Source organism: Centropristis striata, chromosome 22, assembly GCF_030273125.1.
Source record: "Centropristis striata isolate RG_2023a ecotype Rhode Island chromosome 22, C.striata_1.0, whole genome shotgun sequence".
Classification (NCBI taxonomy): domain Eukaryota; kingdom Metazoa; phylum Chordata; class Actinopteri; order Perciformes; family Serranidae; genus Centropristis; species Centropristis striata.
Genome location: NC_081538.1, coordinates 23622248 through 23645795, shown reverse-complemented (window position 1 = coordinate 23645795; position 23548 = coordinate 23622248). Strand labels below are relative to the sequence as shown.

The following is a 23548-nucleotide window of genomic DNA, read 5'->3' as shown; positions in this document are numbered from 1 at the left end:
AAGGGTCCTTATTGAAATATAGTCAGACGATCACAGAAGACACACAAACAACAGACGAAGGACATTTGTTTAAAATGCTTGGTGCGCTTTATAAAGCTCAGTGTGGAAGCAAACCAAACCAAATTAAAAATGCAACAATGTTGCAACTTCTCCTCTGAATCGCACCGGACTTATACATATGAAAATGACCCTTGGTACTCTAGCATGCTGTACATTTAAACATGTCCAACTCACAAGAATACATATGGAATTATCAACATGGTCTCACAGAAATCCGTGAAATAGCCACGGATTTTGATTAACTCAAAATCCGTGGAATAGCCACGGAATCGCTCAAATTTCCGTGAAACTGACACGGATTTCGCTACAATGCAAGTTAATGACAGTCATGTCCCGTGGCTATTCCAACATACAAAGTGATTATGTACATTCACTGAGTGAATATTTAGAAAATAAAACATATATTTCTCGCTAGAAATGTGATCAAAATCCATTTTTATGCAGAAACAAAGTCAAAATATTAATTTTTTCACTAAAAATGAGAGAACTGTCCGCCATGTTTTTTGTTCTGACCGGTACCTTAAAAGTCACGTGACTTGGAACAAACCAATAGGAAAAAATATCAATGGGATGGCTATGATATGACTGTCTTTAACTTGCATTGTTGCGAAATCCGTGTCAGTTTCACGGAACTTTGAGCGATTCCGTGGCTATTCGACGGATTTTGAGTTAAGCGAAATCCGTGGCTATTTCACGGATTTCTGTGAGACCAGGTTCGGAATTATATACTGCTTGTTTATGTGGATGTAAATCAAACTGTGATGTGCCCTGAATTCTGAATTGACTGGAACACCGGCGCACCTCTGCAGGCTTCACTCTCCCTCAACTGTACAGGAAATAACACACTGTGCACACGAGTGGCTGATGTGCAGCGCTGACAGACAGAAGAGGGGCCACTTTTGCATCGGTGGCCTAACTCCCTCTCACCCTCCTGGCTCAGGCAGGCTGAAGGGCCCGAGCAGCTCTTGCAGATGGTTGTGTTCCAGCTGAGAAAAGCCCTCAGGCAGGCACTTCACAGCCTGTCAGACATGCCAGTCTGACACTCAGGCCTAGAATAAAAGTTGGTGAGGAGAAGAAGAAGGAGAAGGAGAAGGGAAATGGGAGTGAAGCAGAGGGGGGGAAAGGTTGTGAGGCACGAGGAGTGGGAGGAAGGACAGACAGCGAGAGGAGGAATCGCAAAAAGAGCAGAGACAGAAATAGAGTTGGCAGGTGGGAAGCAGAGGCAGGTTGTGTGCGGAGGTGTGTGCGTTAATGAGCTGGTCAAAACACATCTGACGAGGTGTGGAGACGAAGGCTGAAGCATAGAAACGCAGCTTTGACTGACAAACTGTTTGTTTGGATGGGAAGAAGATGGAGCTGCTTGTGGTCTGAGTCCAACAGGATCTGGGCAGAAAGAGTGAGAAACAGTTAATAAAACACTGTGACAGGTCGCTGGATCCCAAAGCTGCCTCTCATTTTTCTCTAACAGTTCTTGGACTGTAAAATAAGTCTGCTTTTAAACTGTGAAGTCCCTGACAGACATCTCAGTCGAGGATGTAACTTTGAAGAATTTCTTGACACCGCACAGCCAAGGTTAGAGCGAGTACTGTACATCTGAGGGGCCGTCCCTCGTAAATGGTTAACACTACAGTTGTCAGTGCGGCGGACAGATGAGTGATTGGACCTTGAGGCGCTGGAAGAGGCAGTTAAACCGGCTTTGCAGAATAAAAATGTCCACGCTTCAGAGGCTCCTGGGAGGCGGGCAGAGCCGCCAGCCAGCCAACCGGTAATTGATTTGTGATGGAGGTCTGGCGTGAGCCGCCGCTCCCCGCGGGGGTTTTCAACAACACGGCCACGCCACATGAAATCAGCGGCCTTTGACCCGCTGCAGTCACAGGTGTTTAAGTGGCCGCACACTGATTACTGCTGTGATTGCTATGGAATAAACCCAGAGTACACACTGTGTTGGAATCTGAGTTTAAATGGTTGTTTACTGATTATTTATAGGGGAAATTAATCAACACCTGTGACACATTTTGAAAAAAAAACTGCAATAGAAACTTGCCAGGACTAGCTCAACATGTGTGCACCCAAAGTTTCATCGCAGTAAATAAAATAATAATAATATGATATGAACAACTTTAGAGCTTAACTGATACGGGAGTTTTGAGGCTGATACTGATTTTAGACAGGGGAAATTAATCAATATGGTGGCCAATAGAGTCATTTTTTGAGCTGGAATGAAAATAGACCTTTTTATGTGGATTGTGCACTGATTTTTCACCACTCTACAAATAATATTTTTATAATATACTGTAAATATAAATAACTTTATTGATATAGCGTCTTTTTTTAGTAATATTTTTATTGCATTTTCCAACATAGACAAAAACAACAAGCAGCTTCCGACCTAACATAGATATACTTTTTTTCTTTTTCTTCTTTTTTTATGTTTTAATGCCCTTTTTGTCATAAGAACCCCTGATTTTCTCAAGGGCAAAAACACAAAATATGCAATACTTTCAAAAATAAGGTGCAAGGTGGAATATTTGAGGTGAGGTTATTACAGCCTTGACGAGATCAAAAATTGATAACTCCTTTATATCAATCCCAACACATTAATACCATTTTTATGGTGTTCAGCTTTTTCATTGTCATGCATTTTGCAAGGTAAGAGAACCAGGCCTCCATTGAAACTGTATGTGATTTAGCTCTGCTGCCTCTGGTGGTTTCAGGGGGGTCATCAGACCTAAAAACCTATTTTCCATGTATTTTGAAGGGAGAGGCTTAGATTTATTAGGTATTCATGGGAAAAGTATTATATTATGTCAGGATTACAGTGTATCAGAAATATGTGTTTATAATGGGAGTCAATGGGCCAAAACGGGCCTTAAGGGTCAAAGTTTGGGTGTTATGCATATCTCCTATTCTATACACCTTGCAAAAGAGGAATTTTGGATTTTTTAAAATTATAATTTATTATGTAAAAAAAAAAAAAAAACATACAGACCTGGGGGAAGGGGACAATATTTTGAGAAATAAATTGTTTGAAAAAAATGTGCAGATTTATGAGATTTAAAGTGGTGAATCTGCAAGAAAAAGTTGCTTTTTTCCCCCACTTTTTTCTCGTAAATCTTGAATGAAATCTTGAATTAATTTTTTCGTGCAGATTTGCCACTTTAAATCTCGTAAATCTGCAACTTTTTTTCTTGCAGATTTGCCACTTTAATCTAGTAAATTTGCAACTTTTTCTCAAAATATTTTTATTTTTATTTTGTATATCCGCTGAAGTTACCAAATATGGTTCTTCGCCCGATAAAGGGTTAAGCTGACCGATATATTGAAAATCAAAAACATAAAATTAGCAGAATGTACATGGTCCCTAAGGTGCCTCGAGGGTTAAAGCTCTTGAAAAGCAGATTTAGGATTAGATGCACTCTGATTGGTTCCCAGAAGTACATGTGACTTTATTTTTCCCAACTTTCAAATCAAGCTTTACTGCACAACCAGAAATCTTTCAGGTAAAATAAAATAAAAACTGTTGGCATGATCATGTAAAGTGCTCCAGGAGAAAAAAGTTGACAAATTGAATTTTAGATTTTTTTACCCCCAACTTGTTTAAAGAAAACAAGACTTTTAGGAGTCAGTAATGGAAAATGTCTTAATAACATGAAGGAGTTCTGCCTGGGGAGCAGTCAAGTGTAAGTAAGATGGAAGAGGAAACATGCTCCTTTTTTATTCTGCTTGTTCTTATACTGTCAGTGTAAAGCTGTCAAGTCTTCTCTCCAGAAACCCAGAGGCACAAATAAATGCCGTTCAGTGTAGTTTTGTGTGTATTTACAGTGTGTTTGTGTGAAGATGCATTTGCTCCAAATCGCGCAATTGATTGCAAATTTAACCCTCTGGGGTCTGTGATCGTGCCGTCCTGATCAGATCACGCAACGTTTAACAAAAAAACTAGGATACATGAGGCGCTGCTATCAACTTCACTCCAAAGTACAGACTTGAAACTTTCTCCCATTTTTTGTTTGACATTCCTAGGTCATGTAAAACCAAAGATATGATAGTTTTAATTTGATAGTAATATCTGAGTGTTGGTGTAGCTCTCTGTGTAATTTTTCAAACTTTGTTTTAAAGAGTTGCAGCTAACAAGGAAAAAAACGGCTATAAATATACATGTTTTTATGGGACTTTTTTTGTATATAGTTTTATTATATTTAAATGTTTACCTTTTTATATGTTCATTTTTGTATCCTATGTTTACATTTTCAAGTTCGAAAACAGTTCATTGAGCGTATTTGTGGTTTTTATTGCAGTAAATAGTATAATTTTTCAACTCAATATGATGATAAAGTAGGTTAAAGTTAAAATGGATACCAAATATGGGTATAGTAAACATTTTTTATGTGGTAGGCCTACATGAAGGGCAAAATCAAAAGTAATCAAAATCGGCCAAAATCGCTCAGACCCCAGAGGGTTAACCCTTTATCAGGCGAAGAACTATATTAGGTAACTTCAGTGGATATCAAAATGGGGTCGAAAAAAAAGTTGCAAATTTACTAGAAGCAGCGTTTAGTTTTTATGCACCAAATCTCTGGAACAAACTCCCAGAGAACTTGAGGTCTGCTGCAACTCTCAGCTCTTTTAAATCAAGTCTGAAGACTTTTCTGTTTCCATTTTAACCTGTAATTTTTATTCATTCGCTCTTAAATGTTTTATTCATTCACTTTTTTTTTTCTTTTTTTTTAATTCGCTTTTAAATGTCTTCTAATGTGTTTTATGTATTTTAATCTTGCCCCTGTAAAGCACTTTGAATGTCCCTGTGTCCGAATTGTGCTATATAAATAAACTTGCCTTGCCTTGCCTTGCCTAGATTAAAGTGGCAAATCTACAAGAAAAAAAAATCGCAGATTTGAGAGATTTAAAGTGGCAAATCTGCACAAAAAATGTTGCAGATTTACGCGAAAAAAGTGGGGAAAAAAAGCAACTTTTTTCTCACAGATTCACCACTTTAAATCTCATAAATCTGCGCACTTTTTTCTCGTAGATTTACCACTTTAATCTCGTAAACTTTTTTTTCTCAAAATATTACCCCCCTCCCCGGGTCCGTATGTTTTTTTTACACTTTCTCGCAGTATGTAATATCCTCCAATATTCTCTAGGGTTGAAATTTGGAATTTGCAAGCATTTCAATGAGTGCCCTATTAAGGGTTAAGCGCATTGCAGCAGAGACGTGCCGCCCCCCAGCTCTCACCTTGACCAAATCAATCTTTTATACTCCGAAGAAACCCTCCCCTCACTCTTCTTCCTCTCATTTGTCCAATCTCCCTTTCATCACATTACCTCTGACAGTCGTCTCAATCAACACAGAGAGAAAAAAAACAGGCAATCACGATTCTGTGCGGTAAAAAACGTCCACCTCGCGTCCCTTTTCTCCCCCTCCGTCACATGTCTGCCTTAGATCGACAACATCAAAGAGAAATAATAGGCGTCGTGTTCATTTTGCAGCTGTCAAACGTCTCCTTTTGTGTCATTTGAGAGATGGAGATGCATCTTCAGCATTTGTTGTGTCTTTCTGTTAGAGGTGGTGTTAGTGTTTGATCTGAAATTACACACAATCTCAGAATAATGGCACAGAAACATATGGAGGCATAATCACGCCCTCGTTAAAAATAATGAACAGAGACGTTCAGTGTGCAAACAGTGAAGGAGAAGAAGGAGAAGGAGAAGAAGAAGAAGAAGAAGAAGCTATTGTGAATTCTGAGGAGGCAGTTTGAGTTTAATGTGAGGTAAACACTCATTATCGATGCGACAAAATCATATTTTACGGTCAAATGTTCCCAATTTACAAAGCAGAAAGGCCCCTCAGACCCTCCGACTCTTCTCTTTTAGCTGTTCAAAAACCAGCCTGTTCTCCCGTCAAAAACGTCAATAAAGGTTGCGTGTACAGGCAGCAAAAAAACAAGCTATGTCTCCATATTTCAACGTCCGCTATAATGCACCTGCCGCCATCTTGCTGACATAGAAGTGGTTGACAGCCAAGTGAAGTTTAACCCATTTAGGCCTAAAACGGCTGTAAAAAATGCCTGTAAATAATCGCCTAAAACCTGAAGTTTTTGTGGAAATTCAACAGAAGTGTCAACGCTTCCTACTAAATAATCAATTTTTCAGCCTCTGTCGCAGATAGAAATGAAATTCAAAAAGTATTTGAGAGCTTATACCTGTTATATCTGAGCTCCCTCCACTATAGTCGTCTTCCAACATGATTTCAAAGTTCTGGAAAAGTCCCATGTTGCATTGTGACACTCCCACATGTATCAACACTATAAATGTGGATTAACACAATGTGCCACTGGAACACAGGACAACATATAATAGATATTTCATAAGAAAATCAGCCGTTTCAGCCTCAATAGTCATTTACCACATTAACAATGTCTACACTGTGTGTCTGTTATTTTAATTTGAAAAACTTGAGCTTTTCTTTAAAAAAAAAAAAGGACATTTCTAAGTGACCCCAAACTTGAGCGGTAGTGTATATTTACATGTAATACATTTTATCATTTTATTTACTCTTATTTTCATTACTCAGCATGCATTCCTCTCCGTGTCGTTGAGTTACAACTGGATTTGTTTGAAAGCTGCTAAATAAATAAAAATTGATTGATTGATTGAATTTAACCAAATCCTGACATCATCCTGTCAGTAAGAGCAGGTTGGAGTTTAAACCAAATCATGTCAAAGTCACTTGAGAGCGTTATTATTTTTTTTATCGACAGTTGTGTCATTGATTGTCCCTTTACTGTTTCTTTCACGGCAAATATCTGCTGCTGAGAGAAATGCAATTTTCTTCCTTCCTATAGAGGAGCAGATTTTCATGCGTTCCAATTTATTTGTTCTGAACAAAGATGACCTTCCAGTTACTGTGTTGTCAACTCTTTTTTGAAGCAGACTGTATGGACACTATAGATTATATTGTGACGCTTGGAAATTGGAAAAAGAAAGAGCAAAAAAAGCAATAACACGAGAGTCCTGGTTGATTGGGAGATTAGAACATTTGCAGCTTTAATCACATCATACTATCAGCACGGCACACTTTACGGTAACACTTTACAATAACCATCATTTATAAATGGTAAACAGATTCATGTTTAATCATCATTTATAAACCCTATATACGGCATTTAGAATGGTGAATACATCATTTATTAATGCTTAACTAACTAAATCATTTATAAATGACAAATAGATGGTATATTAATGTTTATAGTTACTTTACCATTAACAAACAATTAAATTATAATTAATAGTTTTAGTTGCACTCATTTTAACATTTTTAACACCATATTAAGTATGTTAATGATTTTGAAATGATTCATGTACCTTTAAGAAATTGGTTGAAAACATTTAAAGATTAAATATGTATAGCACTTTGTAAATGGTTAATGGTTGGTTGATAAACCATCTATAAACATCACTTAGTTTAGGGTCACACTATAGATCAGGGATGGGCAACTGGAGGCCCGGGGGCCACATACGGCCCGCACCCTCACTTGAAGTGGCCCTCAGTACAACTACATGCATTTGAGCATGAAATCTTAAAAGTGCAGTGTAAAAATGCACAAAATTACTTCTTGCAATTAATGTTGGTCAGCTGTTCTTGCACTGAAAAAAAAAGAAATCACAGTAAGTGGTTATTTTTTATTTGCTTCAAACCTTTTGTATTCCTATTTATACTGTTATACATGCATTTGAGCATGAAATATGTTAAGTTACTGCACTGTAAACATATTTAAAATAGCAGTTTCATCATATCTGGTTAAGCACATGGTCCTATATGTGGCCCTGTGGTAGTGTCCATGAAAAATTGTGGCCCCCTCCAGCATTTGAATTGCCCATCCCTGCTATAAATAAATGATTCAATAAATTACTGCAGTGTTTTTATTAAAGCTGCACTTAAGTCAGATAAGAGGAGGATGTTTCCCAAGAAACTGACATTTTGTGGGTCGTTTCTAATACTTTGCATGCTTCAAATGACTTCATGTAGCTTACATTACTCCCACAAGTTTCAGGTTCTGTAAAGTCTTGTTTTGGAAAGTACAAGCGGCACCACCAAGTCTCGGGGGGGATCGGAGTTATTTATGAGAGACAAGACGCAGCCGAGTACACCGTCTACCTTTCTCTTCCCCATCAGGAGGACAGCCATAATCACATGGTGTCTGTCAAGGAAGAAGCTAATTATTGTTGTTGTCGGTCACCCGTCTGACAGGATTATGACTTCAGGACAGTTGCTTAAGGTGGTGAAACGAGACATGCGGTCCACACAACGTGATAATTACAGTGATTGTATCATGTGCTGCCAGCTTCACGTTGGTTAAAGCCATGTTCCATAAATTCCACACGGAGGGACGTACTGTAATTTACTGGTATTGCATAATCAAACGTTGAGGTTCCAACGTGCTCTGCTTATGCTGCAAAGTTGTATTGAAGAAAATGCAACATGCATACAGTCTATTTTTATATATTCTCCAGCAAAAAAATATTTCTATATGATTCTTTTATTTCAGTTCTAATCTGTGTGCTTGTTTCCATCCTGCAGATTGTGGCCTTACGGGAACAAAATGCTCACATTCAGAGAAAAGTGGCTTCCGGGGACGGATCAGAGGACATACTGGACGGCACTGAACAACAACAGAAGGTGCATGGCAAGGTGAGCCTTCTTAATAGATAATAAAATGGATTTTTATCTTTTTAACATATGGATCGACACTGGTTTTTGTTAACCCTTCATAGGGCACTAATTGAAATACTTCCAAATTCCAAATTTCAACCCTAGAGAATATTGGAGGATATAACATACAGCCAGAATGTGTAAAAAAAAAAAAAACTTACGGACCCAGGGGAGGGGGGTAATATTTTGAGAAAAAAGATTACGAGATTAAAATGGCAAATCTACGACAAAAAAAATGCACAGATTTATGAGATTTAAAGTGGTGAATCTGCGAGAAAAAAGTTGTTTTTTCCCCACTTTTTTCTCGTAAATCTGTGACTTTTTTTGCACGGATTTGCCACTTTAAATCTCTTGAATCTGCGACTTTTTTTCTTGTAGATTTGCCACTTTAATCAAGTAAATTTGCAAAGTCCTTGAAGAATAACTCTGTTTGTACCACTGGTTCTTGCAGATTTTTCTTCTAAATTTTTCATTTTTACATTGGAGGTCAAGGTCAAAAAAGTAAATATTATTATATTATTATCATAATGATTGGTCAAATGTCATGGTGTCACTGTCTGTAATATGCCATTTGGCATATGTCAACAAGTAAAGGGTGGTAAAGCTCTGAATCCATCTAACTGGGTTTGAAACTAGTTTATTATGACACTGAACTGAACTTATATAAGGGAAAACGTCAGATCCTTTTCTCCTGTTTTCTATATATTTAACGTCCCAACATGTGGATCAAAATGCTTTTACTGTACTGTACAAAAACACTGCCGGAAATATTGTTACATTTTGGCATAAAAAGATACAAAATCAGTTTATTTTAACCTAATAAATATCAATTTGCCTTAAAAGAAAAACTGAAAAGGCTCCACAAACAAATACAACACAACATGGAAGAAAATATTAGGCCACCCTTTTTCTTCGAAAAACATGCTTGAAACTAGATCATTTGTCTTTAAAGTCACCTACCTCATTTGGTTTGGACTTCCTAAACTTTTCAAGTCCTAAAAGAGAAATAAAATGAAAGTCATGGAAGCCTTGCAGTAACATCATTATTCTTAAAACTGTAAAAATATACAAGCGACACAATCTATATGGGATTTTTTTCCAACAAAGAGGACACGATCTTGATATCCTAAATTGTCCCTCTAGTTATATATACTTCAAATATTTACACAATATAAAACATGCACATATTTTTTATTTTCAAACGTCTTCAATGTCAAAATCAGCGTTTGGTGGTACGACACAAATAATCCAGCACATTGATTTCCTCCTGCTGTTTTAATTGTCAGTATAATGTCATTAAATGTGTTATTAAAAGGGTTCATACATTTAGCTCTGCTGGTGTTGTGAAGGTGACCCACAGTCAGATGAGAGCTCTCGCTGTGACCTCAGCCTCTCCTATTATGCAGCAGCACACATGGACCTGCATCCCTGAATACAAATCTCCCTCTGATTATTAATTTAAAGACACTGCTACCACCTTTACTACACAGCAAAATCGGGAGTGTTAATTCAACTCAAAGAGTGTTAAATTTAACACTTTTTCTGAGTTTATACAGTTATAATCATAATTATTCTGAGTTCAAATTACACTTTGAAAAGTGTTAATATTTTAACTCTTTAATAGTGTTAAATATTTGACACCCTTGCTGTTGTTTTATGACACCACATAAGTGCACTTTTAACTCGAAATTGGGTTATTCCTTTTCCTTTTTTGTTGATTTTTAACATACATCTTGTTATTTTAGGACACAAAGTGTAATTTCAACACTAAAATCATGTTATTTCCTTTCACTCATGTGATAATTAACATTCATTGTTTTGTTTTACGATACATAAAAAGTGCATTCTGTCTCTTACCGAACATACAAGTCACAAAATCTGAAAACCAACTCCAACTGAAGTGAATCTAACTCTAAGAGCTTTTTGATCACTACAAGTGTTAAAACAACTCCAAAATCAACACTCACTAACTCAAAATTATTAACACTGAAAAAACAACACTACAGATTTTTCTGTGTATATTACACAAAACAGACTCAGAGCATCAGAGCCCCAAAAAACCAGCAGCCAGCCTCGAATCTCGAAGCAGACCTTCGAAATCCTCTTTTACATGCAGACGGCAGCATCTGCATCTTACAGAGGATACCTGGGAAGATCAATGGAGACGCTATTACTCGTCCGGTCTGCTGGAGGAGGAGGAGGAGGAGGAGGAGGAGGAGGGGGGAGGGATGTCGGGAGTAAAAAAGATGAAGGGTGTGTTGTGCGGAGGGATGGGCTAATGAGGAGACAGCCGTCGTCTGCCCTGTTTTGTGAAGATAAAAGGACTGAAAATGGACGTGTGTTGTTTTTAATTTGTATGTATGTGTGCAAAAGAAATTGCATGTACACTGTAATAAATTATTCTGTCGTCATTTTGCTTAATATATTTGATAAAATGTATTAAATATAAATGCGTTCTTGATTTTGAGGCAGTTGTTTAAGTAACTTTAATATAAAAATGTTTGAAATAGAATCTACTTATTTTGATCAGATTAAATATAATCTTTATGTGTATGTAATTCTAAATCAAGAGAGTTTTGAATGAATCCAACACAATAGAATTAGTCTGTTTTTAATTGACAGGCACTTCCTGTTAAGTTGTTATTAACTTAACTTGTAACTTAGTTTTGATTAATTAATAGATTTAATTAATAATATTGCGTGCAATCTGTTGCCTCAATTTTATTGAGGAGCTATTGTTTATCTTTTTTTGTGATTTACATTTTTTATTTTCCATTTTCATTGTACAACAATAAAATAAAAAATAAATATACGACCCCCCCATGATCACTCAGTGGTTACAGAAAGTAAAACATGTCTACATGATGGAATATATGACTGCCCAGTTACAGCTAAAAGTACCTGTTTTTATGAGAAGGTGGACCCCAGTTACCGACTGTATCGCTTAAGACTCTTAAACACTATTATTATCTAAAATATCCCTTTTTTTGGAATACAGAACCAGATAAAATATGTGCAATACCCTTTAGAGTGCTATTTGTGTGACAGATGAGACCCAATCTCAAGATGTTTTGATTTGTTTTCCTTTGTGATGTTAATTGGCTGTTAATGTGCATAAAGGCACTAAAGTTAAAAAAAAATTAAAAATTAAAAATTAAAAATTAAAAATAAAAATAAAAATAAAAATAAAAATAAAAATAAAAATAAAAATAAAAATAAAAATAATTAAATTAAATTAAATTAAATTAAAAATTAAAAAAATTCTTTGAATAAAAAAAAAATGGTGGGCTTCAAATGCAAAAAAAAAACATGTTCAGGTGAGAGAAGACTGGTCAGTCACTGTCACTGCTGTCACAAGCAGCAGCTGCCATCAACTGGAAATGACAAGCCTGATGTGCAGGACGCAGGTCTCCTTGGGAACACAATCCTTTCCACTTGATTCGCACGTGTCCTTTGGTTGTCATTAATGTGACAGGTGGAGCGAGGTCAGAGAGACGGGAGGACAGAGTCAGAGTGAGAAAGCGGGGAAGAAAGCGCAGCTCTTGAAGTGCGTATTGACCCATCGAGCTCTCGAACCTCCAGAATAGACCTGGATCTGCTCGATAAGCAGCTAATGCAGTCTGACAGACGAGGCCTGCTGCTTCTCTGTTTTAATTTTTCATTCAGCAAACATTCAGTCAAGGACTGGTCCTGGATTAGTCTCACTGCCCATCACTGCCACAGAACAGAGTTACTGACGCACTCTACACCTGCGTTACCTTTTACTTTTGTAAAACAGTAACAGAAAAAGAGTCGAGAGTCAAAGAGTCGTGAGTATTTATATTTCTAAATGATATGACACGAAGAAGGCATTCTGTTCTCATCAAATACTATAAGATACTTCAGTAAAAGTACTAATACCATACTGTGAAAATTATGTTTTTGGATTAATATTACTTTTTGTTGCATTTTACTGCTATGCAGGTTTAAATATGTGCTAATTTAATTCATTTTTATACTGTCTGGTATTTTAATCTCACTAATTTATCATATTTTATTAAATCAAATCAAGATAAAATTAAATTTATTTATATAGCACATTTTATATGGCAGGCGTGTGCTTAAAGTAAAAATCATACATGACAGGAATATACAATATACATACACTAAACATTGCATTAGCATTATATATTAGATAGACAGGTAAAATAAACCATAAAATAATGTGACATACATAAAAACATATAATACAGCATAAAAAATGAGGGTAGAGTAGGGTAGGAGGTAGTGGTATTATCATTGTTTATAAATCATCATATGGTGGTAATGTGATTGTCCTGTGCGAACTACGTGTCTCTAAAAACTTTTTCAGTTTATTTAGCACAATAAGAATTTTCTAGGAGAATTTTCTCATCACACAAAGGAAAACTCGATTCTTCAGTTTATTACAAACATTACATAATCAACATATTTGGAGATACATGGTTTCCACTGAACAGACAGGGGATGGAAACCTCTCATCTGAAAAGTAATCAGGCTGTCAAATGACACATTTAATGCAGTTTAAAGTGCAACATTTCCCTCTGAGATGTAGTGGAGTAAAAGTATAAAGTTGCATAATTAGGAAAAAATCACGTTAAATTCAGGTAAATTTAATTTGTACTTTAATACAGTACAGTACTTGAGTAAATTTAGTATTTAGTTACATTCCACCACTTTATATGGTAGGTAAAACAGAATTATATAAATAAAATAAAGTATTGATGTTTTTTTAAAGGTAAAATTAGCAATACAACTCCAGTAAGTACAACTGTCAAATAAATCCTTATGAAATATAGTAATAGAGTATGAATCAGAATACAATGGTAACACTCAAGTAAAGTGCCTTAAGGTTGTTTTACAAACTTTTGAGAACTTCATTTAATGGTGAGCTGACCCTTAAAATGAACCTGTTCATGGTGAGACAAAACTTTGTCAAAACTCTTTCAGGTTCTAAAAAAAAAAGCCATTTAAACTTTCTCCATCTTGAAAACCAGGTGTCTTAATGTTACAAGACTCTGGAGCGAGCACAATAATGGGAGCCACAGATGCATAATGTATCATCCGTGGGACTGTCGAGACATTTCGTAATAAAGTCGAGCTAAATCCTCACCGTTGGTCCTTTTTATGAGAGCGGCCCGGTGCCGGAGCGCCGGTATTAAAATCAGTGGTGTGATTTAGTGGGTCTTGTTCCCTGCTCGGGTGAATCATTGATCACAGGCAGCCGGCAGAGAGGCCCAATTAGGTTGGTCCTCACAGATGGATGGCCGAGGACGGGCAGCTGGGCCTGATACAGCAGAGAGACAGGCTGAGATGGAGAATAAAGACATCATTTCCCCCTCAATCTTCACCTCCACCTGCTTTACAGTAATTACATTTCAAACACAAAGGGAAAAAACGTGTTATTTAACAGATTAATTCAGTGCTGCCAGAGGCTATGTGTTATTTAACACTGATAATGAAGTTGTTTTCTGATGCATTATTCTGGGCTCTAAACCCCTGCTTAAGCTGCATCTCTCTGGCATCCCCCTCATTAATCTATCTCATGCAGAGACCCGTGGAGCTGCACAGAGTGAGAACTCAGTGAAACCTAATCATATTACTAATGCAAGTGTCAAAGCAATTTTTCCCGATGGAGTGTGGAGTGATTCTCAGTCACCGAATCTTTGTCACCATCCTAAAAATCAAAGCAGAGAGTGATCCAAAGCCTTGAGCTCCTGAACCTGAATTTATTCAAGTGCTAATGTGTGTAACTCTCAAAAGAAAGAAATGGTATCTGAAGTGGGAGCGAGACTGATTTCTCAAGGCCCACTTCAGTTACACTGCAGGGAGCCAGGGCATGGCAAGAAATCAGGAAATTATTTTTCACTTGGTTCATCCTCAGTCTTGCTAATGTATCTATTTTTCATAATCTGTTGTGGCTTGTTACTGTTAACTTATAAATGGCACTTGGTGGGATTCAGAGGGTTAAATAAACAAATGTGCAGTTATAGTTTGATGTGATACTTATACAGACTGTTGAACCTGTATTTATGTTTGAACTTTACTGAATTTATCAATAGGTTTATTGAGACTCTCCTGCTCCATTCACAAATGCAGTTTTCCCCATATACTGTATGGTTTTTCCAAGTGGAAAGTATCAGTAGCCAATCAGATTTCTCCCTCCATTTCGGCCAATCACGTAGCTTTGATACGAGGGCATAAATATGAAAGGCGCAGTCCGCAATTAAGAACAGCAGCATGAACATCGAAATTACTAAAAGCTACATCCAGCTTAATCTGGTAGTGATGCTCCAAATGTAAGTTATAACTGCCCTGGCGTGTATTATTAAATAAGTTATGATTGTCTGCTACGTTAATAATGTAGCATTTAACGCTAGCGTTAGCGAACAATTTAGATATGATGCTAATAGACAACCTAGGATCATTAGCAAACATTAACCAGTGATACTAACGTTAGATATGAATGGTTTGCTAACAACTTATTTTATTACAAATACTTAAACAATATTACTTTCACATTAGAGCTGGCTAGCTAATCATTCAAGGTTGTCTATTAGCATTTAATCACATAAGAATATTGTTATTAAATGATAAACAGCTTTTAATGTTATTCAGGCCATCACCACCACTAACTATGACCTCAATACCTCTCTGACAGTAGCAAAAACCTGAACATTATAGGCATCATAAAAATAAACTTTATGGCAGCACAGTAATGTACAGGTGTACCAGATAAACTGGCTACTGAGTGTATGTACTGAATACATATGTGAACCTTATTTATATGTGAATTTTTCTTTTACGTTTAAATACAACAAAAACTATTTTATGTGCACTGAAGCATTTTCATGAAGGGAATCATTTATATAAAAATGAAGTATCCTGCTGTGTGCATTCATTAATATTTATTCTGATCCAACACCACAGATTCCTGAGTTAATTCTATGTGGGGCAATGAAATGCATTAATTTTGTTGTCAAACTGAAGCTGAAGTTGCTCTCCCTTCCTTAATCATCTCTCCCCCAGCGTCTGTCCAACGGCTCTCTGGAGTCGGCCCACGAGGCGAGCCAGGTGGTGGAGCTGCAGGACCTGCTGGAGAAGCAGAACTACGAGCTGGCCCAGATGAAGGAGCGCATGTCCTCCCTCTCCTCCCGGGTCTCTGAGGTGGAGCAGGAGCTGGAGACCGCCCGGAAGGACCTCATCAAGTCAGAGGAGATGAACAACAAGTACCAGAGGGACATCAAAGAGGTTACAGCACACACACACACACACACACACACACACACACACACACACACACACACACACTGGGGAATGGGGAAAAGCATGCACACACATTTGCAAGGGAATAACAGTTGCAAGACAGACATCAAAGAAAGCTAGCAGAGGCCTAAAAAAAGCTTCTATTAGCATATTAGCATATACTCTCACACTCCCTCTTTATGACTATGTATTTCTCACAAGCACACACAAACACACATTTCAAAGCACACTGCTTATTTAAGGTACCTTTTTTTTGCTTTATTAACATGTCTTTCATAAACAGCCACACACAAGCGGGTCCTATAAATATAACATGCAACCAGACACGCCCCATTAGGCTACATAAACACTTCTCAAGGACACATACTAACACTTGCAAGAAAAACAAGCAGCTGTCTCTACATCTGCCACTGTTTGGTTCTTAAACACCAGTTCAAGCTGAAGTGTTGACACGTAAAGCACCAAAGCAGCCAGTTAAATGCCACTTTCCTGGCGAAATGAGAATGTTTGTGTCATTCATTGGCAATTAAGGAGCACAAGCATAAGCCCATTCAGTATGTGTGTGTGAGGTGAATGCCAGTGGGTGATTCTCATGAACATGGTGCAGCTCATGGAAAAAATCCAAGAGCATTGAATACATATTTTCTTTGACTCTTTATAACATATACATTGTAAAGTCACTGTTAAATATGATTTTATAATCAATTTTTTAAAATTTTTATGTATTTTCTGACATTTTTAGAGACACTGTGTGAGCAACAAAATTCATTACCATAAAACATTTTTAAATAGAAATAAAAAAAACAACAACAGGTTTGTTTTGGTTTGTTTGGCAAACACTTTAATATGCTCAAGGGTAGCGGGTATCACCAAAATGTATTTTATTAAAACGTACACATATTTTAATTCAAACAATTCTATCATTACCGTAACATTTAACCATTTTTTCTCATCAATTTTCATTCAGATTTTATTCTTTATACATTGTTAAAAAGCATTATATTTGATGATATTCTGTTAAATTATACATTTTTATACAAATGTATATTTATTATTAAGTTATTAAGTTTATTAAATATTTATTCTATATAAGTGTAGGGGAAACCATGACATTTTTATCTGGACGCACTACGGTAATGAATTTATGAATCAAAAATATGTTTAAAAATATAGAAAACATTATTTTAGCACAAAACAATGAATTGTGCCTCATTATGGCTATATTGTTCATTCATATAAAAGTGAAATATATTTAGTTTAATAAAGTATGTCCTTATAATCTTCACAGACATAACTTAGACTGGCTTTATGAGAATCACCCCAGTGAAGTGGACATACATGGATACAAGCTGATCCCTCCCTATAGCCTCCTTAGCTGAAATTACTATTGATTGCTAACGATGCAGGCAGAGGCAGTGACTGTCGCCTAGCGAACATGTCCTTATCTGGACCCTCCCTTCATTTTGTGTGGTTTTGGAAAGCACATGTGCTAACATTGGTTTGCATCTACAGCTATTCCTCCTTGCAGGAAATTAACTCTCAGAGCTTCAGAGATAATGTTGCAGTAGCTTTGTTTCAATGGCGACAGTGTGAGATACAAGATCACAATTTTATGAAGTTTTATTGTTTGTCTCATTTGGTATTTGATTTGTTTCTGGTGCAGATTAGTCAAAAAGTCATGTTATATATTTGGATAATCTGATTTCAAAAACTTCATTGTCGGGTTCTGTAATTGTGTGTTGGCTTCTCAACATGTTATTAAAAAGTTTTAGGTGGAATTTGTGCTTTCATACTCATTACAGAAGTATTTGCACTCATAATGTATCTGGGTCAATGACGTGATCTAATCCATTGTCAGTTGGTGTAACCAGTATTATTATTTTTTCATATAAATCTGATATCCATATCTATATACAGGAAAACAAAAGTGAACTAAAATGAGAAAAAAAAAACAATCCACGTTTACATTGCAACATTATGGTATATAACAAATTTATCAAAACTTTAGAAAAAAATGGTTCTGCTCAATATTGACGAAATGTGTAAGTGTAGAAATACTCAGAAATATGTTTTTAAAATGAACTTATTTAATGTATAAGTCCACCCTAAATACACTGTAGGTGGAAAAAGTTTATATTAATATATATATTTTTAATTAATTTGTGGTTACACCATTTGACATCTTGCCATCCCTTATTTGTCACCGACCCATCTACGTAATGATATTATTGAGTGGTATAAATGTAGCCTGTGCAGATATTAAGTTGCAAAATTCATGTTTGAAATTTCAAAAGATTAATGTGTTCTGCAAGGTAAAATTACTGGTTTTGGCTATGGAGTCTGGTGGGTTTTTTTCACAAGTGACGGCTTTAATCCCCCCTGCATCAACTTAAACAGCGATGTCTGGTGGCAAGGTAAAGCAGTGAAAACAATCTAAATATAAGGTACGCTTAAACTGATATAGATTTTTTAAGTGGGCCATTTTAGGTGGAGGAAATAGGTTTTGCTGCTGCCCCGATCCTTACGGGTACTTAGCTTCTATGTTGGTGCTCCTGACTGTAAACTGATGGTGCACCAATTACCATCTATAGGCACCTCATGCAGCTCCACTTGTCCAAACTATCATTTTAAGTCAAAACTAAGAAGCCACAAGAAACAGGCTTCACTCGTCAGTGGAGGAAGATTTGCTCAAATAGTTTTCTAGCTCTCATCTCTATTTCTTCATTCTGTTTTGCTGTGATTGCTCTGACTATGTGTGTCTGCGTGCAGGCCATGTGTCAGAAAGAGGACATGGAGGAACGTATCGTGACATTGGAAAAACGCTACCTGAGCGCCCAACGAGAGTCCACCTCGGTGCACGACATCAACGACAAGCTGGAGAACGAGCTGGCCAATAAGGAGGCTTTCCTCAGACAGGTCTGTATAATCCATGCAGTGTTTGTTAACCCTTTATCAGGCTAAGAACTATATTTGGTAACTTCACGTAATATTTTGAGAAAAAAAGTGGCAAATCTACAAGAAAAAAAGTCGCAGATTTAAGAGATTTAAAGTGGCAAATCTGCGTAAAAAAAGTTGCAGATTTACGAGAAAAAAGTGAAAAAAAACTACTTTTTTCTCCCAGATTCACCACTTTAACCCTTAATAGGGCACTCATTGAAATACTTACAAATTCCAAATTTCAACCCTAGAGAATAATGGAGGATATTACATACAGCCAGAATGTGTAAAAAAAAAAACATACAAAAATAATATTTTGAGAAAAAAGTTTACGAGATTAAAGTGGCAAATCTACGAGAAAAAAATGTGCAGATTTATGAGATTTAAAGTGGTGAATTTGGGAGAAAAAAGTATTTTTTTTCCACTTTTTTCTCGTAAATCTGCAACTTTTTTTTTGCGCAGATTTGCCACTTTAAATCACTTAAATCTGCAACTTTTTTCTTGTAGATTTGCCACTTTAATCTTGTAAATTTGCAACTTTTTTCTCGAAATATTACCTGAAGTTACCAATAAAGGGTTCATCCTGAGAGATTGTCGAGATACTTCGATTCCTAGTTTTTTCCCTTCAAAAACTGGTTATTTTTGTCTATTTTGTTCTGTTGTTTTGTCTGTGGGTCCAGGTGGTTGCTGACATGGACCATTCGCAGCTAAAATGTCACTTTATTTCAACTATGTAACTGGATTCAGAAAATAATTAAAGATGCATGCAGCTGGTTGTGTAAGATAGATGGTTCCTGTCAGTCAGCAAAGCCCTTAGAGCTGATCCACAGAGGTTTGGCAATGAGAAAACCTCTTGACATTGTGTCAAATAAGGTCAGAGGAAATTACTACCGGGGAAGGATTTTTGATGGCTTTGAATTTGAATCTTTTACTTTGAGCAGATGCACACAGCTCCTGAAAGTCATCTTCATAACTTATGTAATGCCGCACAATGCGGCCAAACAATGACACAGATTTATTCTCCTTTTGATGATTCTTTGTGATTCATTGCAGCCAATTAGATAAATTGCCCGGCCATAGAAGATTGAGTGACATTTTCATGAGTACAGGCTTAAGCACCAGCTGAGCTCTGCAAGGAGAGAAAGAATGTCACACTAATATGAGCAGAAGTAATCACACACACACACACACACCATGAGACACACGAGCAGCCTTTGGCTTTGCTGCAAAGAAAGTGACTCTGTTGAAGCAAGAGTTTGACATTTTGGGAGATTCTCTTTATTTGCTTTCTGGTGGAGAGTTACATGATCGATATCACTCTCACATGTGTCCATCAAATATAAGTTAAAATGAAGGAGACCTATTATGCTTTTCCATATTTTCTGTAAAATCTAAAATGTTACAATGTCGGATGTTCATTTTAAACATGGCCATAGTTTTAGATTATGCAGTACACTCAAGAAAAAGTAACAGTTATGTCTACTCTTTCTATATATGGTCATGTGGTCCAGGCATGCTACATGCACTGCTACCTGTAGCTACATGCTACTGTCAGGACAATCTGCAAACCTGGTTGCAGATGTTGTTATTTTTCCCCAATTTTGGATCACATTTTGGCTGCAACATGTTTGATTGGTCAGCATTTTCCAGTCTCTCACATCTGGGCTCTTGCTGTCGCTTCAAAAACACACGATCATTCTGAGTTTTTTTCTGATAGGCGCTAAAAGGCAGCAGATTAAATCATAATTCTAATATGAACCTAAAAATGAGCAACTTAGCTTAAGTTAGCTTAGCACAAAGGCTTGACAGAGGGAAACATGTAGCCTGGCTCTGTCCAAAGATAAAGCTTAAGCACACCAATTAACCCCTTTAGTTAATTGAATCCATGCAAAAAAGTGTTGGGAGTCTAAATAAATAGTCTAGACAGAGCCAGGCTACTGTAGCTGGTTCCTCCTGTTTCCAGTCTTCATGTCAGGTGTGCCCAAACTCTTTAAGAAAGGGCCATTTGGCTGCAGGTTTTCCTTCCAACCAAGCAGAAGCACAACAAGTCATTTAATCATCAGGGTTCAAACAGCTGATCGTTCGAATCAGGAGTGTTCTTGATTGGTTGGAACAAAAATCTGCAGCCGCATGGCCCTTTTATGGAATAGTTTGGACATGTCTGCTTTATGTTGACCTAAGCTAACTGGCTGCTGGCTACATATTTACGGTATAGACCAGGGATGGGCAACTGGAGGCCCCGGGGCCGCACACGGCCTGCACACGGCCCACACCCTCACTTGAAGTGGCCCTCAGTACAACTACATGCATTTGAGCATGAAATCTTAAAAGTGCAGTGTAAAAATGCACAAAATTGCTTCTTGCAATTAATGTTGGTCTGCTGTTCTTACACTGATAAAAAAGAAATCACAGTAAGTGGTTATTTTTTATTTGCTTCAAACCTTTTGTATTCCTATTTATACTGTTAAACATGCATTTGAGCATGAACTATGTTAAGTTACTGCACTGTAAACATATTTAAAATTGCAGTTTCATCATATCTGGTTAAGTGCACGGTCCTATATGTGGCCCTGTGGTGTCGATTAAAAACTGTGGCCCCCTGCAGCATTTAAGTTGCCCATCCCTGCTATAGACACTAGAGTGGTACCAATCTACTCATCCAACACTCTGCAAGAAAACACATTCTAGTCCTTAATATTGAAAAGCTGTTGTTGATAATTCAGAATCAAATTCCCCCCTTTCTGCTCGTACACAACCAACCATAAGCACCTCATCAGGTCGACTACAAGACCACTCTACAAAATAACTGCATCCATAAGCGCCCTCAGAACGTACAGAAATAACCTCTAAAGCCTTTGGGTTTAAGCTCCCACTACCGCACACAAACACACTTCCTCGCTGGCTGTGTAATGAGTTTACTTGTTGTTGTGCCAGACGCTGAACCCCGGGATCTGGCCGCGGATATTTGAAGATGAGTTGTTTAGGGGATGAAGGTTTGGCCTTCGGTGCAGAGGGATGAAGGGATGAGGGGGAAAAATGGCGAGCAAAAGGGCATAAAAGATGGATGGAAGGGCACCTAGGGAGGATATCGCAAACAAAAACGCACTGTCATGCTCCCCTAATGTCATCTCAGACACCACTGGGATGGCGATGGCGAAAATATCACTGACATACACAAGCCCCGGCCCATACCAGTGTAATTATTGCTTATTGAGCTGCCAGGCCCGATGCTTTAGGGAGCAGAGCATCTGTCGCCGATGGCAAAGACTGCCAAGCCAGCCTCCCCCAAAAAAAACAGTCTTAAAACTGATCAGAGCCCCGAGGAAGGCAGGGGAAAAGTCTTAACTCACAACAGAGAAATACAAGTCACTCTGCAGCACTGTCACTAAATACTGGGTTTGATTTCCATCTTTATGATGCATCTGAATGCCTAATCAGGGCAATTTCCAGTATCTGCTGAGTAAAAGTTGCCACTGTCACTCTTGGCAAGTGCAGAGCTGCTTCTATTCTGACTAGAAGCGTGCTATTTTGAAGAAGGGTTGAGGCTCGCTGCCAGAGCCTTCACTAGCCAATCCTCCTACTAAAGATATCTGTGATTCTATTTTCTACCAGGCGATGATGCTCGGCTGACATTAAAAGGAAAAGAAGGAAGGGATTAATATTCACAGAAGACTGTTTTGTAAGATTACGAGCCAGGGCAGAAGGGGGAGAAACACAAATACTGTAAACTATTATTCATATGTCCTCTGCACCCAAAAGCAGCCTTTATTTACTTTCATTTGTCATTTGTTTATTAAGAGGCTTCCTTTTTTTTTTTTTTTTTGGCTTGAGCTTCTTTTTGCTGTTATTGCAAGCTGAGCACCATGTTTACCTGTAGTTATTCAAGACAATATACACTTCTGCAGCACTTATTTCCAATTGGTACAAATTATTTTGTTTTTCTCCTTTTCACAGAAACTTTTCTCACTCACTAATTAATTATTTCTTTCACTAAAACTATACAAGTTCCACAAGTGCTTCGTTTAAAGCCTTGCCTCAAAAGGTATAAGCTGTTTTCCAATTCCAAACCAAACACTAATTGTAAGGAGGTTTTAGGTATGTAGTGCACTTGAAAACAAAAAACATGCCTCTCAAATGTGTGACTAATCAAAGTAAATACTACAAGGTACTCAAACCTCAGTTCCTAAAATACAAATAATAGTTTAGCCTTCGAGAAAAACTTTTAGCAGTTTATCTTGAAGGTTTAAATCTCTGATCCACAGCAGTTTCAGGAACTTTTTTTTTTGTGCTGCTGTCATGTTTTACGTCCTCTGGCTCGGTTTTTACTGCAGTATTTCAGTCCTGCACCTCTATGGAAACGACACAATCATGGGTAGAAGTAGGGAGTATTCAAAAGTCTCTTTTGTGCAATTCAGTGCCATAAATCATTCAAAAAGAAAGAATGCAAGATTCATTTTTCTTCATACAAGGTGCATTCAAGGACTGTTGGAAAGTTTAACATCTGACTAATTATAGGTTTTTACAGTTTCTCGTTTCTTTTTTCGTCTCTTTTTACAA

General features: G+C 37.2%; 1 protein-coding gene across 1 annotated transcript in view; it reads left to right on the top strand.

Annotated features, from left to right (window-relative positions):
* The window catches only part of ppfia2 (PTPRF interacting protein alpha 2), a 270055-nt gene that overhangs the window by 201181 nt on the left and 45326 nt on the right, over positions 1 to 23548 (top strand). The window contains exons 6-8 of the mRNA XM_059325903.1: positions 8639 to 8749; positions 15818 to 16039; positions 18824 to 18970. Of these exons, the coding sequence (XP_059181886.1) occupies positions 8639 to 8749; positions 15818 to 16039; positions 18824 to 18970 (480 nt within the window). The remainder of the gene's footprint in view (positions 1 to 8638; positions 8750 to 15817; positions 16040 to 18823; positions 18971 to 23548) is intronic.